General features: G+C 42.0%; 1 protein-coding gene and 1 long non-coding RNA gene across 3 annotated transcripts; one reads left to right on the top strand and one right to left on the bottom strand.

Annotated features, from left to right (window-relative positions):
* Window positions 1–752: 752 nt before the first annotated feature.
* On the top strand, window positions 753–9,347 carry LOC120866232. 2 transcript variants are annotated; one of them, XR_005721618.1, is made up of 2 exons: window positions 753–959; window positions 9,213–9,347. It is a non-coding gene; the product is annotated as an uncharacterized LOC120866232 (long non-coding RNA). The 2 variants fall into 2 exon arrangements; XR_005721616.1 differs by lacking the exon at window positions 753–959 and adding an exon at window positions 6,831–6,918.
* Window positions 4,996–18,774, bottom strand: LOC120866222 (charged multivesicular body protein 5). The gene is made up of 8 exons (XM_040243795.1): window positions 18,543–18,774; window positions 17,631–17,735; window positions 16,179–16,225; window positions 13,752–13,845; window positions 13,546–13,617; window positions 8,675–8,783; window positions 6,774–6,886; window positions 4,996–5,645 (listed from the first exon to the last, which is right to left on the bottom strand). Exons 1-8 carry the CDS (start codon window positions 18,609–18,611, stop codon window positions 5,595–5,597), a joined length of 660 nt encoding a protein of 219 aa, XP_040099729.1. The 5' UTR covers window positions 18,612–18,774; the 3' UTR covers window positions 4,996–5,594.
* Between the last annotated feature and the right edge of the window lie 62 nt (window positions 18,775–18,836).

Genomic DNA, 18,836 nt, shown 5'->3' with positions numbered 1-18,836 from the left:
GCTCAGACGGTAAAGCCTCTACCTACAATGCAGGAGACCCGGGTTCAATCCCTGGGTTGGGAAGATCTCCTGGGAGAAGGAAATGGCAACCCACTCCAGTACCCTTGCCTGGAAAATCTGATGGACCGAGAAGCCTGGTAGGCTACAGTCCATGGGGGTCTCAAAGAGTCAGACACAACTGAGTGACTTCACTTTCTTTGTTGCAGAAATTTATGGCATCAGACTGCTGAAAACAGGTTCAGCCTAATCAGGCACCCTTGGGCAGTGGTTCACTGACTACACACGAGAACACCTGGGGAGCTTTTAAAACTTCAGGTGCCCACACTGTATCTAAGATGTATTACATGAGACTCTATAAAAACATACGGACAAGCTCCCTAGGTTGGGTCCCCAGTCACCACTGGTCCATGGCCTGTCAGGAACCAGGCCACACAGCAGGAGGTAAGCAGCAGGTTAAAACCAAAACTATTCCACCTCCCCCCACCCCCCTCCCCAGAAAAACTGTCTCCCATAAAACCAGTCCCTGGTGCCAGAAAAGTTGGGGACCGCTGCCGTAGGTGATATGCTGCTGCTGCTGTTTACTCACTGTTATGTCTGATTCTTTGCACCCCTACAGACTATAGCCCACCAGGCTCCTCTGTCCATGGAATTCTCCAGGCAAGAATACTGGAGCGGGATGCCATTTCCTTCTCCTGGGGATCTTCCCAACCCAAGGACTGAACCCGAGTCTCCTGCTTGCTGAGCGGACCCTTTACCACTGAGCCACCGTGGAAGCCTGCCTTAGGTGATACGAGAATGTAGAAAAAGAAAACTAAGGGATACGGATAATAAAGGTAGAAGAGCCAAACTTCTCTCTATTGGATCTTCCAATCTCCTCCACCATTGTTAAACTCCCAGAGCTGCTAGATTACAATGTAAGGAGACCATCTGCCCTCAGTTCTGCTTGTAAAGGTTAACAGGTAAGATACTGACAGCGATGCAAATTGGTGGGAACTACAGCAGTGACCACCAGAGGGCCCTCTGCTGCTGCTGCTGCTGCTAAGTCGCTTCAGGCGTGTCCAACTCTGTGCGACCCCACAGACGGCAGCCCACCAGGCTCCCCCGTCCCTGGGATTCTCACCACAGCATTTATCCTCTCCACTTAGATAAATTCACTGGGATTGACAAAGACCAGGGCCTCACTTTTGGTCTTTTCCAGTACTGCAAGAATTAGCAGAATGACAAAGGTGTTAAGGAACCTCTGAAACCGAGTCCAGTTCTCCTACTGAGTTTATGATTAACCTCTCTATCCAAAACCTTATTTCTGTATTGTTCCCTCTGACCTCAATCCCGTGCTAACTGAACACTATTCAACCAGAGTCAGATGACTAAAATTGATGTTGTCGAAAACATCATTAACATACAGACTCAGGTTGTTTTTCCAGGGCGAAATGAGCTAATAGACCCCAACCGCCCCAACCCCCCAGGTCATGGACCACCAGACCAGAGACTCATAAACCATAGGCATCCTGACTTTTGAAACTACAGTTAAGACCTGTCACAAGGGACTTCCCTGGTGGTCCAGTGCTTAAGATCATGCTTCCTGGATCCCACATGCTGTGCAGCACAGCCAAAAAAAGTCACAAAATGATGACTAACCCCAGCTCCTTTGTTCTTCTCCTTTAAAAAGGAACTCAAAGATCAAGCTGGAGTGGATCTGAGACTTGTCTCCCACTCCCTTGCTTGGCCCTGCAATAAACCCTGATTTTGCTGCCAATACCTGCTGTCAGTTTGACTTTCTGTGCCAAGGGCACATGAGCCCATTGCTCACGTACAGCTCCAGGGCGGGGAAACTGAGAAGAGGCAGAGAATCATGACTGTATGGCAGATGCAGGGGAACTAGAAACAGTTATTAATAGCCTAACAAGCAGATGCTACAGAGAAAATTTTCAGGGCTCTTACTAGCAAGTGACAGGAACCCATGTCCAATCAGTTTAAATAGAAAAGGGGGTTTGTTGGCAGAATTCTCAGCTCACAGAGCTAAAGGAAGAGCTGCAGAGACTTGGAGCCATCTGAGAATCTCAAGTCGTCAGGGCTCAGTGGCATGAGGATTCTTTCATTCTGCCTCTTGGCTACTCTCTAGACTCAATATCTCAAACTTATCAGATTGATATATGTATAGGTAGGTAGGTAGATAGATATACATTTAAAAGGAAGCATTTTCCCTAGTTTCCATTTATAAAATTTGGGATATGAACTTCAATAGGTTACAAGCCCACTCCCATAGGAGAGAAATAAAAGTAGGGCTACTCTAATTGGTATTTTCACAATAATCACTCATTTGTAATCAGGGAGGCAGTTCTTTAAATCAGGGGTCCCCAGCCTTTGGGATATAACACCTGATGATCTGACGTGGAGCTGATGTAGTCTTCCATGAAACTGGTTTCTGGTGCCAAAAAGGTTGGGGACTGCTGCTCTATATGAAAGAGAATTCTGTTCTGAAGAGATTACGCAATAAACCATTACAGAGAGACGGGGGCCAACTCAGCTTTTTACATCTTGTTGGAGGTGTCAGGAACCATGACTTTAAGTAAGAATGATATGGTCAGATTTGTATTTTAGAAAGATCAGTACAGCTATGTGTGATGAATGGACTCAAGGAAGTGAAATCATGCAAGAGGAGAAAGCAGGTCATTTATCTGGGAAGACTATGTGAGGGGTGTCTAAGCCAAAGACAGCTGTGAGAGGAAAGGAGGAGTTGGATTTGAGAAACATTAAGGGGTTAAAAGCAGGGTTTAATAATTATAATCGAATATGAGGATGAGGCAAAATGTAGGCATCAAGGACAACTCAAGAGCTTTCTGTTTTGAATGCTGGAGAATAATGGTTCCATTAGCTGAGGCACACAAAACAGGAGAGTCAGGTCTGGGGGGAGAGACAATGGGTGTCTTGGCTATTTGAATGTAAAATGTCTGTGGGCTTCTAGAACATCCAAATAACTGTCAGGCGATAGCTGGATATAAATAGGATTCTGAAACTCTGGGGCAAGACCAGGGATACAAGTATAGATTTGTATAGCCTTCTAAGTCCACAGTTAAAGCCATGAGAATAATTGAGATTATTATTAAATATAAGTGAGCAAACAAAGAAGTATGGTGGATAAAGGCTAGACTCCTGAAGAACACTAACATTACAGGGCTGGAGAGATGAGGATTTCAGCCAGCAGTCTTAGAAGGAATAGTGGAATAGTCAGAACAGGAGAACCAGAGAGAGTACCATCACAAAAGCCAAGGGAAGAGTGATTTTGATAGAATGATTGTTCACTGGTATCCAATGTACTAAAGAAGTCTAGCTGGAGGACTAAATATCACTTATTAAAACTGGCAATATATGGGTCAGAGATTGAACAGTACCAAGATATGAAACACAGCAGGAATGCTGACTGTGAACTCAAGGAAATGAGCTTAACTTGGATGTTAGACTCTAGGTAGTGGTAGGACATTTAATTAGGAATACCCGGAATTGAAAATAAGAATAAATAAAGGGGTCTGGGTTAGTGAGTTATTCTGAGTCATTAGTTCATAGGTAATAGTTAAAATCATGGGCATGAGGTATCTCAGGGAAACTATGAAGACTAAGAAGTCCAAGACAGGAACGACAATGGAAGAAATATCTAAAGGGCTGAGTGAGAACTTGTCAGGAAGCCAAGGAAGGTTTCAAGAAGGTAATGATGAATAGTGTAATGTTTGTGCCACTGGAAGCTTTCTGCAAGTGTGAGGTTGGTGGGGGTGGGAAAGGTTACATCCGTGTTTCATTCTCACCTATAACAAGACAGTGAAGTTGTGAGAAAGGAGCTGTGACTGTTCTTGGCATCCCTTGGGTTGGTATACTCTGCAGAGCTGGTGTTCAAGAAATGTTTATTGATTTGCTGACACACCAAAGGCTGGTGCAAGTGACATTGTGAGGCCCCCAGGGAGGCTGGCAGAAGGGAGGATGGGTCATTTAAGATCCTGAAATCTGGTGAGAATTTGGACTTGCTGCAGCACTCCAGGCACCTCCCCAAAAGGAATGAGGCCCCTGGGTTTGTTTTTTTTTTTTGGCTGCACAGGATCTTAGTTCTCTGACCAGGGACTGTATCAAGGGCTGTGGTAGTGAAAGCTCTGAGTGCTAACCACTGGACTACCAGGGAACTTCCAACCCCTGTTTTTTAATGTTAATAATTATTATTAATAATTCCCCATACTGTTAATAACATCTTTGGCAGTTAACAAAGTACTCAAGACAATTACCTAAATTATTACTCACAAAAGCCTCATGAAGTAAGCATGATTTTACTAGTAAGGAAATAGAAGTTGAGAGGTGTGAGTAGGCTACTTAGAGTTATTAGATGCAGACCCCAGGCCCAAGCCTGGATTGCTCCTTGCTCTTTCCTCTACACCAGGGGTCCTCAACCTCTGGGATCCAATGCTTGATGATCTGGAGTTGCTTTACTAATAATAAAAATGAAGGGCACAATAAATGGTGATGCAGTGGTAAAGAATCCACCTGCTAAGGCAGGAGATGCTAGAGACTCGGGTTCAAATCCTGGTGTGGAAGAGCCCCTGGAGTAGGAGGAAATGGCAACTCATTCCAGTATTCTTTGCCTGGAAAATTCTGTACAGAGGAACCTGTTGGGCTACAGTTCATGGGGTTGCAAAGAGTCAGACACGACTGAGTACACGTGCACAATAAATATAAAGCACTTGAGTCATCCTGAAACCGCCCCACCCCAGCACCCCAGCCCCCATGGGAAAACTGTCTTCCACCAAACCAACCCCTGGAGTCAGAAAGGCTGGGGATCAACCACAGCAACACAATGCTGCCAGTTAAATTTGATTTCTGTAGTTTTTAAGCTGAATTGACATTAAAATTATATTAAACTTGGTTTCTGTAGTGGAGGTTTCAAGCTAAGGTAGTATTATTAAAATAATATCCTTTTGAAAAATATTTATTGAGTATAAATAAATGTCCTATACATTAAATATCAAGAAATATTCATTATTGATTACAAGTCAGCTGTAATACTGAAGGAACCACAGAATCAAAATATCCACCCATGATACAGTAGTGATAATTCCATTCCAATACTGGACACAGTAACGATTTACTCACAAGACACAACAAAACTCACCCAAAAAGGCCATCACTTTAACCAATCTATAACACCGCAAGAGAAAATGGTTTTGAATCATAATATGGACAGTCCCATCATTCTCATCTTTGCCATCAATTTATCAGGTCAGTTTGAGATTGTGGAGATATGCTGTCATAGAACTTAAAAGATTTCCATTTCCTTGGTTTTATTTCAAAATTATTATTAAGGAATTAAGACGGACATATCCAATGATAATTTTAAGTTAGTCTTTCATAAGAGAAAAGGAATAAAAATTTAGTATAAAGAAAGCCTCCTCCAAGCAATGAGTCTTTTATAGGAAAAAAAAAAAGGCAAAATAATTAACTTTTCTTCCAAGGAAAGGAAAGAAACCTAACTCTGTTATGGCAAACTTGGAAAGATAAATATTCCCCAGTCCCAGAATACGTGTTTATTTTACACGATGTACTTGAATGATGCAAGTCTACGAAGCAGGGATCTGTGGCAATCCAAATTCATCCACCAGGACTCCATCCTGTGAAAAGAAAGAACTGTTCAGTGTCATTACTTTCCAACTGACTTAAAAAAAAATTGATTTTAAACATTTAGTGGTCAAAATTCATTTCCAAGTGGTTAATCAATGAAAACAAAAATCTCACTGAGAAGATGAGAACAACCTCTTTTTCAAGAGAGGTAAAGTGGCAAGTGATAAACCAGGAAAAGAAATGGAAGCGATCAAAAGGGATGACTCTGCAGGGTAAGGGAAGAGAGAGAGAAACTTCAGAGTAAACCTTGAAAGGGGAGAGGGGGCTGCGAGTATCCAGGAGTTAAGGAGTGTCCAGAGTAAAGGCTGAGGAGTGAGCACTTGCCTCCAGAGTCCCACTTTCACTCTGGTCCCTAAAGTGAACCAATACCTTTTGTAGCCTCACCAATCCTTGAAGGAGTAGTGCCCTAGGACAGGAGTCACTGCCATATCATACTTTACTACAGACTTCTAGGCAGTGACTGGGCATCCCTGGTAGCTCAGACAGAATCGGCCTACAGTGCAGGAGACCCAGGTTTGACCCCAGGTCAGGAAGATCCTCTGGAGAAGGGAATGGCAACCCACTCCAGTATTCTTGCCTGGAGAATCCCATGGACAGAGGAGCCTGGTGGGCCATAGTCCATGGGGTCGCAAAGAATCAAACATGACTGAGCGACTAAGCATGCACCCACAGGCAGTGACTATCAATTCAGAAACCACAGCTCAATAGCACATTTAAATCAGGAATCTGTGATCTTCTAAACATGGAAATAACATACATGCTTCAGGAACCTGTTACCAGGGATTTAAAAAAATGAACTATGGTAGTGTTAATAAAAACTATTTCAGGAATGCTGAGAAAAAACAACCTATGCACCTGGCACCTTGAAGTGGTCAGAGTGGTGTGGATGGCATGGGCAGTAGAAAAAAATTAAGACAACTCCAGGCTCAAGGAGGAACGGTAGGTAAAGTAGGGTAAGACTAACCACAGTCCAACATAGAAAACTGGGCTTTAAAGGGTTCCCAAAATAATGACAGAGTCTTTCCTTGTTCTAAATACCTTTTAGATTCCCAGGCCGATGGTTAAGCATAAGGTCTTTACCATTTTGCATAGAAAATATGAACAGAAAAAGCTTTCACCTTGTTCTTCGTGTCAGTGGGAACACCTTCTGGAATTGCAGGCGCAGCTGCTGCTTCATCCAAATAAGAACTGTCTTCATCAGCCAGAAGCTCATCGCCCAGTGCATCCAACTCTAAGTTAAAACAGTCAACATTTCAAAAAAATGTAAGCAAAAAATTGGAGGCTAGGGATGACTTCCTTGGTGGCCCAGTGGTTAAGAATTCGTCTGCCAATGCAGAGGACGCGGGTTTGATCCCTGGTCTCAGAACTAAGAGTCCACACGCCACAGGGCAACTAAGCCAATGCGCCACAACCACTGAGCCCACGTGGCCAGCAATGAGAAGCCCCCACGATGAGAAGCCCGTGCACCACAACCAGAGTAGCTCCTGTTCACTACAATGAGAAAGCCCACGCTCAGCAATGAAGAGCCTGTGCACTGCAATGAAGACACAGTGCAGCCAAAAAAAAATTTCTTTAATTAAAAAAATAAATAATTTAAGAAAAAAAGAAAATTGGCAGTTAATGTTAAGAAAGTCAGCCAAATGATTGGAAATAAGATGAAAATGGAAAAACAGAGAAGGGATTATTAATTTCTATTTTCAAAATAAAAGATGGCTATTTCAAGGAAACTGGGATGGTAAAAGTCCATGAAAAACAAAAATAAAACAACTATTTCCCACAGGTTTATAAGGCCCTAGTATTCATGAGAAGACTGTATAGTTATTAGTAGGCCAATTCAAATTAGAAAATCCTGACAATAACAAATGTAAAAAATTCTTTTCCATTTACTGATGAACTTGAAAACAGCCAGTGAGAGAAGGCATGAGACTGTTGTAAAGGGAGTGACCATGCCATGAGATCAGGCTTTAAAAATAAGTCCATGGCAAAGTCGGAAGTGACCAGGGGAATAGCAACAGCAGGCAGAAACTCATCAGAGGAAACCCAAGATGAGAAATAAGGAAACAGAAATAAACAGGATTGGGGGAGAGAAGGGGCAGGGGAGGTCTAGTCAAAACGAACACGGAGATTGGTAGTAATGGGACAGGCAATCATCCAACAGAAAACCCAGTTACTCGTGCTAGAAACTGACAAACATCTTTGACATCTCCCTCTCTCTCCACATCCAATCAATCAATCATTAGGTCCATTCAACCTTCTAAAATTTCTTCAGTATGTCCACCTCTCCCTGTCTTTGCTGCCACCGCCTTAGTCTCAGGCACCATTATGTCTTAAATGGACTACAGCAACAGTTTCTAAACAACTCTCCATGAGGCCACTTCTTAACAACCCCTTCCATTTCATCTTGCTAACCTCTGCTAATCCTTCGGGTCCTATGCCTGTCCCTGACTCCCAACTAGGTTGGATTCCTCTATGTTCCTATGGTACCCCATACTACTACTTTCCGTCAGTCTGTGCTCTTGTAACTCATGCAGTTTCTTACTAGAAACTAGAGGAGAAGGTTCAGGAGTGCAGGGATGGTGTTTGTTTTCTTCAATGCTGAATCCCCAGCATCTAACACAGGGCCTGGCATATAGTAACTGGTGCACACTAAGTATCAGTATCTGCCAACTACTGTTTCTTGATCGGCTTTACTGTTCGGAGGAAGAGGACTCAAGCAGGAAAATGAAGAGAAAAAGATCAAAAGGAAAATGGCAGGGAATGACAGTGTTTGGTTACCAAGCACCAGGTCAGCGGAGGCCTTTGCCCAGATGTTCCTTCAGAGCTTGTCCACCTCAGAGTTGGTGAGGTATGCCGGTCTGATGTGGCTGCCGCCCAAGCTCTGTGTCCAGAGCCTGTACCACAGACAAACTTCCGGGGAACCCTCACAAAAATTTTCTCTAATGCTTGGGAGAAAAAAATCCCTGACAGTTGTTCCTTTCAGATGCTAGGCTACATATACGTTGCTTTTCCTGTAACTTACCTGCTTCAAGGTCATCTTCATCTAATTCTGGGGTGCCGTAACTACGACTCAGTGCTTCTTGGATTTCATTTGCATCTTCCATCATATCCTCTAGCTGGTCTTGTAGATCCTACAAAAATATAGATGACAAGATTTTTATTCAGTTCTTACCATTTTTCTCTAACTACCCCTGTCTCTATTCTCTCCCCTGAATCTTAGAAACAAGCCATGGACCACATAATCTTCCCCTATTTTTGGTGGTAAAAATGTAAACTTGAAAAATAAAGAACAGAATTACTAACCTTGCATTTGAATTTAAGATGTTTAGTGGAAAATCAAACTGCTATTACCATTTTTCTCTAACTACCCCCATCTCTATTCTCTCCCCTGAATCTTAGAAACAAGCCAGGGACCACATAATCTTCCCCTATTTTTGGTGGTAAAAGTGTAAACTTGAAAAATAAAGAACAGAATTACTAACCTTGCATTTGAATTTAAGATGTTTCGTGGAAAATCAAACTGCTATTGTAAGAAGAGATGCCCATCTCTCTCTTTACAGAAAGTTTGCTTGAAACAGGAAATCAAGCCACATTTACATTATCAAAAATCTTCAAGTTAAAAGAAAAGAAGGTAACTGAGACAAGCAAATTATGCTTCTCGAGTCAGCCAAAAACTGACTGCACTGTGGAGGGTAGGGAATCAGTAGCAGAAACAACTGGATAGTGCAACAAGTTGTGCTGGGCCCACCCTACGTGGCGAAACAAAAGTGGGCCAGGATAGGCTTGGTATCTGAGACAAGGATGGTGAAAAAAACTGAGGGCATAAATCATCTGGGAATAATCTGTCTGTACTTAACTAGGAAACTACTAAAGGGCCGCTGCTAAGTCACTTAGTTGTGTCCGATTCTGTGCGACCCCAGAGACGGCAGCCCACCAGGCTCCCCCATCCCTGGGATTCTCCAGGCAAGAACACTGGAGTGGGTTGCCATTTCCTTCTCCAATGCATGAAAGTGAAAAGTGAAAGTGAAGTCACTCAGTCATGTCCGACCCTCAGCGACCCCATGGACTGCAGCCTTCCAGGCTCCTCCGTCCATGGGATTTTCCAGGCAAGAGTACTGGAGTGGGGTGTCATTGCCTTCTCCAACTAAAGGGCCACAAAGAATGTAAAACCCATTTGAGAAGTGGTCCAACGTAATAAAGGACAATTAGTACAATGGTAAGAGGAGCAGACTGTGGTTAAACATAACCAAGCTAAAGTTTTATTCAATATTCAAAAGTTTTATTTAATATGCAATAAAAAGTAATGTCTCTTAGGCTTAATTTGCTCATCTATAAAATGAGGTTATTAATAGTCATTCTTCATAGGTAATGATTTATTGTAATAACATGTCATAATATGTGTCAAACACTAAACACTTCATATTATATATTGTCTCTTATGTTTAGGATGTGCAGAACAATCTTTTTTTCATATGCTGAAAATTCCACACAGAGGGGAATGGACTCTTGCTGATAACGCAGAGGTTCTAAATAACATTGCTTATTCTTCAGAATTTCCAGAGCAATGCAAAACATTTTTAAAACTCCTTCACCCCCAAATTAGAGGTTTGTTTTTCCATATAAGGGATAGAAAATAAAATGGAGGAAAATACTTTTTTAAAAAGAAAATGCTTTCTGTTTCCAAGTACCAAACTACCACATTGCATATACTTTAACAGTCTGCTACACAGAGAAGCACTGGCTGAAACAATAATTAAGAGGGTGAAAATAACACAACTAATCAAGTTGAACTTATTTAGACTTTTACATATCGAGATAAGTCACCCAAAATTTCAGAGTGATCTGAAATTTTTTTATATCTAATAGGATCTTATAATCCTATTAGAAAGAGTAGGATTTCTAGCAAGACTCCAGGATAGGCACAGGAAAAAAATCATCACAACGAATTAGGAGGTTCAATTCTGCAAAAACAAAAGCAATACAAAACAAATACAAGCACTAGACTGGACCACAGAAATTGGGAAATAAAAAAGAAATAGGAGAACACACATGTAGAGGCAAAGTTTTAAAATGAGCACTGCTGCTGCTGCTGCTAAGTCGCGTTAGTCGTGTCCGACTGTGCGACCCCATAGACAGCAGCCCACCAGGCTCCTCCATCCCTGGGATTCTCCCGGCAAGAATACTGGAGTGGGTTGCCATTTCCTTCTCCAAAATGAGCACTAGAAAACAATAAAAATGCTTTTCAAGTGAAATATTTTAGGAAAACAAATGGGATTCAAACTATCCAGCCCAGTCAAAGACACACACCCATACACATCAAAAAAGTTAAGAAAGAAATAGGCTCTCCACCTATTATGCAAGCAAGTCTATTAGGGCAGGGGTCCCCAACCCTCAGGCTACAGACTAGTACTGGTCCATGGCCTGTTAGGAACTGGGCCTCACAGTAGGTGAGCTGTGAGTAAGCGACGTTTCATCTGTATTTTTAGTTGTTCCCCATCACTCACTTTATTGCCTGAGCTCCACCTCCTGTCAGATCAGTGGCAGCAGCATTAGATTCTCATAGGAGCATGAACCCTACTGTGAACCGTGCATGCAAGGGATCTAGGTTGCATGCTCCTTATGACAATCTAATGCCTGATGATCTGAGGTAGAGCTAAGGTGGTGATGCTAGGGCTGGCAAGTGGCTTCAAATACAGAGTATCATTAGCAGAGAAGTTTGACTGCCCAGAGACCATAATAAATCAATTGCTTGCAGACTCATATCAAAACCCCCAGATGGGACCATCTAGTTGCAGAAAACAAGCTCAGGGCTCCCATGGATTCTGCATTATGGTGAGCTGTATAATTATTTCATCATACATCACAATGTAATAATAATAGAAATAAAGTGCACAATAAATTTAATGTGCTTGTATCATCCTGAAACCACTGCCCACCACCCAGTCTGTGGAAAAACTGTCTTCCACAAAACCGGTCCCTGGTGCCAAAAAGGTTGGGGACTGCTGTATTAGGGGACAGGAGAAGGAAAATCAGGTGGCAAAACAGCCAGACAACCACAAGTGAAAGATGAAGAAACATAGAGAAAACTAGAAATACCAAAATTTCTGTTTTGTTCATTAAACAGCACTAATTAAAACACAAGGAACCCTGAAAGTAGAAAATAAAATTCAGTTCATTGTGTTTGATTATCAAATAATATGATACAAATAAGGCAAGCATACTCAGAACATTTTTCTCAGTGAATCTCTATCACTAAGCCTGAATTCTTGGAAGCAGAAACTGATGGAGGATTAGAGAGGGTCCCAGCAGTATAAGGAGGGGTGCTGGAAAACAGCAAGATGGGAAGAACACCTTCACTTACTGAAGACAGGAACTATCAGGGAACACCGTGCAGAATCAGTAAGATGCTGCAGACACACTAAGAACTCAACTAACAAACCCTGATTAAATGGGGCAGAACTGCTTTATGGCACTGAATAGCCTCTCCTTCATTTGTTCACCAATCATTAAATAAACTGAAGGCCAGGTACTGTTTGGGGCACTTGGGAATAGTGAACAAAACTGAGTCCCTGCCCTCTTAGAAAGAGACATTCTACTTAGTGTTTAGGGGGAAAGACCACTATCATATGTGCAGAGACGCCTTCTCCTCTGACCATCACCACTCCCTCTGCTAATCCTGTCTGCCATCTGGGCTGCTCAACTGACAGAGTTAAGAGATGCCGAGCTCCTAGGGTTCACCACCCCAGCTAAAACATGATCTCAAAAAAGAAATGTTAATTTTAGGGACATTATTATTAAAAACCTGAAGAGATTGGGGGGAGGTGATCAAGAGGCACAAACTACTATGTATAAAATAAATAAGCTATCAGGATATATTGCACAACACAGGGAACACAGTCAATATTTTATAATAACTATAAATGAAATATAACCTTGAAAAAGAAGATGACTAAGTTCTGGGGATCTAAAGTACAGTATGGTGGCTATCTTTAATAATACTTGAAAGTTGCTAGGAGAGTAAACCTTAAATATTCTCATCACAAAAGTAATAGTAATTATGTGAGGTGATTTTACAGTGGTAACCATTTCACTATATATTTCAAATCACCCCACTGTACACATTCAACTTACACTATATTCTATAGCAAGTGTATCTCAATAAAACTTGGGGTGGGGGTGGGCAGGGAATCTAGAGAGAATTACTAGAAAAGGGAACCAATTCTATACCAGGAACCATGCTAAGCACTTTACATATATTGTCAATATATATATTGTCCCAAGTGTTACTTGGGGACAATCCTGGGAGATGAGCAGCAACATCACTACTTTATAATTGAGGCAACAAGACTAAAAATCATTAAATGAGTTAGTAGTAAAAGGAAACTGGGCGTTTATTCATTGGGTGTTTATTACGTGCCAGTCATTGTGCATTTAGATACACCAGCTCATTTATTTCACTCTCATAATGATTAGAGAATCCTGTGGAAAGAGGAGCCTGGTGGGCTGCTGTCCACAGGGTAGCATAGAGTCGGACACGACTGAAGCGACTTAGCATGCATGCATACGTTGGAGAAGGGAATGGCAACCCACTCCAGTATTCTTGCCTGGAGAATCCCAGGGACAGAGGACCCTGGTGGGCTGCCGTCTATGGGGTCGCACAGAGTTGGACATGACTGAAGTAACTTAGCAGCAGCAGCATAATAACTGCATGTGGTATTAGGATCCTTAGGTTAACAGTGAGGACCTCTGATGCTCTTTCCCAAAGTTGCTCCATTAGTAAACGGGAGGCCCAAGATTCTGTCCCTTTCCTGGGCTCTTCCTATCACATACATATTCATTTGGATGCTTTGAGAAACCAGTGTACATCCTTACAGAAACCAGCACACATCTCACCTCAATCTGGTCAATTTTCACTTGCTTGTATGCTTTCTTCATTTCCTTTACTCCCAATTTCATAGCATCAACCTAAAAAAAGGAAAGAGAACATACCATTTCTTAAGAAGCCATGATAGTTTAACTGTCTTTTAAAAACTATAGGAAAAAGAGCACAGGAGTACAAAAATAAAATGAAACCATGGGAAAAAGTGCTTTGGGAGTACCGTGGTCTTGGTGTCCTTCAATGACTGGATGGTGTAGTTGGCTTGCTCCATATTAAATGACTGTTGGGCAAGATTGTCCCGCTGTTGCTCGTACCTTTGCACAGTCAAATGAAAACAGTAATGTGAAGCAGATAGAACTCTTCAGGAAGAAAGTATCTTTTATGCTAGATAAAAGAATCTTCTTAAAGACAACAACAAACCTTAACAAATATACAGAAAAAATGAGAAAAACAACTTAATCCATCTTAAATACCATTTGACGTTCCTCCAATCTTCTTCCTTGGAATGTACTGTAACTATAACACTATTTTCCACTTAACATTATTACTGCTGTTTTCTACATTGCTAAGAAGTCTTAATATATGTTTCTATGTTTTAGATTATTTTCAATGCTAAATTCTCAGAAGTAGAATTCTTAGGGGGAAGGAGCAAGACTCTATTTAAGGTTCTTTGTATATAAGGTGAAACTTGTTCCAGTAGACTGAACTGCTTGAGGACTGGTATTTTATTAATCTTGTATCCATAAATAGGTAATTTATCTAAAACTAATATATTGTTTGGCACTCCAACTATTTTTTTTAATGAAGTTTTATATCAACTGATAATACTGTCTCAAAAACTTACATCACAATAGTCTTTATACCATCTTTGAAAACCATCTAACCATTCAACCAGAAGAAAAATGGTCAATAATGTAGGCAAATGGTGGTGGAATATTATCACACCATTAAAAAAATCTGTTTCCAAAAACACAAAAATACTTGTGATACAACATTAAGTAGAAAAGGATAACTGATGTAATACATGCCATTTGTTTTCTTCTAGAAGATTATATGCACAAGCAGAGAAAGAAATTGTAAGACATTAGCATTTTAAAGGTGGTTATTTCTGGCAGTAGGAATCTTGGTGAATTTTCTCTTCTACTCAGGTTTATGTACTTGCCAAATTTCCACAATGAACATGTATTCTTTTATTTTAAAAAAAAAAAGCTATTTAAAAATTGCAATGCTGGACTTCCCTGGTGGCCCAGTGGATAAGAATCCACCTGCCAATGCAGGGGACTTGGGTTTAAACTCTGATCCAGGAAGATCCCACATGCTGTGGAGCAGCTAAGCCCATGCATCACAAGTACTGAGCCACTGCTATAGAACCTGTGAGCTGAAACTACTGAGTCTTCATGCCTAGAGCCTGTGCTCCACAACAAGAGAAGCCACTGCAATGGGAAGCCCACGCGCTGCACGGAAAAGAAGCCCCCACTCTCCGCAACTAGAGAAAGCCCACACAAAGTAACAAAGACCCTTCTGGTGTTTGTTTTATTATTTATTTTTGGTGCAGCCAAAAATAAATAAATTTTATTTTTTTAATAAAAATTTTTAAATTAAAAAATTGCGATGCTACCAATTTAGGAGTTAACAGTTTTACTACACACTCTCATTGCTCTAGGCATCATAATTTTCTAACTCTGTCTAATCTGAAAGGAGTAAGATGGTATCTGATGATTTATATGAAGTCATTTTGTAAACAAGAATAGAGATACCAACAATCTTTCTGCTCTTTATCAGCTGATTCCACCTGACCTCTGCACTCCTGCAGAAGGTCTCATCAGCTGGAGAGCCCACAAGGTTAAGAACCAAAGATAATGCTGGATTTCTGCTCAAACACTGGGACATAGTCACCTAAAACAAATTAAGGACTGCTAAATCTTCTGAAGGGAGGGAACAAATATTTAAGTTTCCCAATTTTACAGGCAAACAAATGAAACTTTAAAAGGCACATTCTAATTACATAAATGGGAGAATCAACCTCTACAGATCTGGGAAGTCTATACGGAAGTCACTAGACATACATGGCTACTTAAATTGTTAAAATTAAATAAAACTGGACTTTGAGTTCCTTAGTCATACTAGCCACGTTTCAAGTGCTCAATAGGCACACATGGCTAACAGCTATTGTACTGATGAGCACAGACAGAAAACATCTCCTATCACAGCAAAAAGTTCTATTTAAATGGACAGTGGTGCAACAGATGTTGCTGAACATGCAGGGGGAGAAATTCTAGTTAACTGTGTAAATGAAATTTGTAATTAACTGAAGAATGCTTATAAAGTGGTGCATATGTGCTAAGTTGCTTCAGCTGTGTCCAACTCTTTGCAACCTTATAGACTATAGCCTGCCAGGCTCCTCTGTACCTGGGATCCTCCAGACAAGGATACCGCAGTGAGTTGCTGTGCCCTCCTCCAGGGGATCTTCCCAACCCAGGGATCGAACCCCCATCTCTTATGTTTACCTCTCTGGCAGGTGGGTCCTTTACTACTGTGCCACTTGGGAAGCCCTTATAAAACGGTATGAAAATCTAAAGGAATGGAAGACCATTTCCCTTTTGGTTAAACCTGTTAGAGGAAAGGAGATTATACTTATGTAACTTACATCCGCTTTTGCTTTAAAACCCTCAAGGCTTTCTGCTTGACCATATTCTAGGAAGAAAAATAGATTTTAATGAAAGGAAGTAGAAAATATACAAATGGTAAAAGAAACCTCCCATATCCTCAAACTCACATACCTACTTCCTCTCATCTTCAAAGCAGTAGACATGGTGGCTCCCGGACGGTTTACCTCCCAAGCGGGCTCTAAGCTCCAGCCCGTCTGTCTTTTCATCCCACATCTCAGTACATTTCCTTTTCTAGGGCATATTATTTCTACTCCAAGAGGGCCAGTTTTGTATATTCAGGTGCCTTAGAGAGATTCCAAATTTGGACAGTCTGCTCTCCACTCAAACTTACATGCCCAATCTCTTCAACCTGCTATCACCTTGGAAACGACTAACAACGGCCCCACCAGTCTCTCAGTTCTCTAGGCTGAAAACTGTTATACCAACCTTACCTTTCCTCTCTCTGTTGTCTCCTCATGCACTGTCATCGTGTTAGATTTTCAGAACTCACTTTCAAATTGATTCCTCTCATGTCATTCTCATGACTACCACCACGGTTTAGGCTTTCATCTCCTCAAGTCTAGGTGGGCTGTCCTGCCTCTGGTCACTCTTCACTCCATGCCATCCAACTACGATGGCAGAGAAAATCCTCTGGTCACTTCGCTTTCTATACTGTTTCATAAATCACTTTGTCTCCTCCAATGAAGACAGAAAAGCAGGTATTATTACTTCACAGATGATAATAATACCTAACATTTACTGACTCCTTCTATGTACTAGACATAGTGCTATGAATTACCTTGACATAGGTCGCATGAATTACTTTAATCTCACGCTATAAAGTAGATATTATCATTTTACAGATTGGAAAACTGAGGTTCAGTGATGCTAAGTAACTTGCTCTCACTTAAATGCCTAATAAGTTACAGAGATGGGGTGGGAGAAAAAAAGCAGCTCAAATCCATGCACATACATACACCACTCTATGTTTCTTCCTAACAGAAGAGGAAAGGAAGGAATTAAGTAACTTTATAAAGGTCACAGCTAGTAGGTAGTGATGGTATTAATAGAATACTCGTACTTTTCCCCAACATGCTATTCCTTAACCAGTCTATTATATTTACCTAACCTGACCAGCCAAGCAACTCATTAGCCTGAGCAGGCCCAGCCTGTCCTGTCCAGATTGCCACCTTCTCAGTAGAATATGCTAATTCCCACATACATGTTTCTGGATGTGTGATCAACATCTCTCCACCAGGTCAAGGCCCAGTTTTCTTCTCATATCCGGCTGCAAACTCTCCTCCCTGAAGGACACACCATCACATATGTTTTCGCTTTACCAGACTGTGAGCATCTCTTCTATATTTCTCACCAGCTGTTACCACCAGGCCCTACTTCCACAGGTACTCAAATCAAGGAGTCACAACTTCTGCAGGAGCTGTCTACCTTACCTTTGCAGGTCCCTCCCTCATCTTCTTGATTTGATCCTTATACTTCACTAGTTCAGCATCCAGCCGAGAAATCTTCTTGTCAATGGATTCTGCTCTGCTGTCCACCTTCAGCGGAAAAACATCAAAGGCAGTGGAAGTTATTGCAATACATTGACATGAAAAGTGGTAGGAGAGGAATGAATAGAGGAAGAAAGGAAAAACAAAGAGCATATGGTGAAGGTTGAAAACAGCAATTCCTAATTGTGGGGAGGCGAGATTCTCAGAAATCCTGGGGGGGCGGGGTTTAAACTGTATTCCACCCCCCTAGATTCTAATATTCCAGGGGCGTCTTCAAGTGTTTGAGCAGAAAAAGAATTTGAGAATCACTCGACTGAGTCGCAATTTCCCAAGAATTGGAGACTAGGCCAGCAGAGGGCTCAATCAGAAAGTGTGTGAAATGAGTTACTGCCCAATGGACCTCGGCTAGGGCTGTAGAGCTAACGCCATTCACTTGGCTAGAAGGTGGTGGCCTAATGACAGGGGCTAGAGTTCTGAATTTTGTGTAACAGATCCAGGATTGGGTTACAGATATACTGAGCTAAGATATCAAGCCGAGATTCCTGACGTCGGAAAAGGATGAGGGACGGAAGAGGAGGGAGGAGTAGGGGTGGATGAGGTGGGAAGGGTGTCTAGGCCGAGTGGACGCGGCACTGAGCACCAGAGGGGGTGGGGCGCAAGTAGGGTTAAACAATGATGGGTTAGGGGTCCCTGGTTTGTGGCGTCAGCAATGACTTGGGTAACAGGAACGAAAGTCGGGGGGAGAGAGCTAAGCTGTAATGGGCCCGGGAGCCAAGAGTCGACGCCGAAGTCGGGGGTGGACGGGTTAAGGGGTGTCAGGGTTCCTGAGCCTAGTTAGCAAGTCTAAGTGCCCACCGTGCCAATGCAGTCAGTCAAGCTGGGCGGCGGAGCCTTGGGTTTCGCTTTCCCGAAGAATCGGTTCATCTTGGGCGGCCACTAAGAAAACCTAAACACTGGAGCAAAACCAGAAACGGAAGCAGAGTCACCTCCCTCTCCGACTTGACTTCCGGCCCCCCATGCGCAAGCGCAATGTGCCTATCGGCGTTTCCCGATCCTTTTTCCGGATTTTCAGCCTGATCTTCCGGGGAAGGGGAGCTCCGGGAAGTTGGAGGTGAGGGACAGAGAGTCAGCAGGGGGCGTGGCTCCGGT

This window comes from Oryx dammah, unplaced genomic scaffold (genome assembly GCF_014754425.2).
Source record: "Oryx dammah isolate SB20612 unplaced genomic scaffold, SCBI_Odam_1.1 HiC_scaffold_1, whole genome shotgun sequence".
In the NCBI taxonomy this organism is placed as follows: Eukaryota; Metazoa; Chordata; class Mammalia; order Artiodactyla; family Bovidae; genus Oryx; species Oryx dammah.
This window is presented reverse-complemented; position numbering and strand designations above follow the sequence as displayed.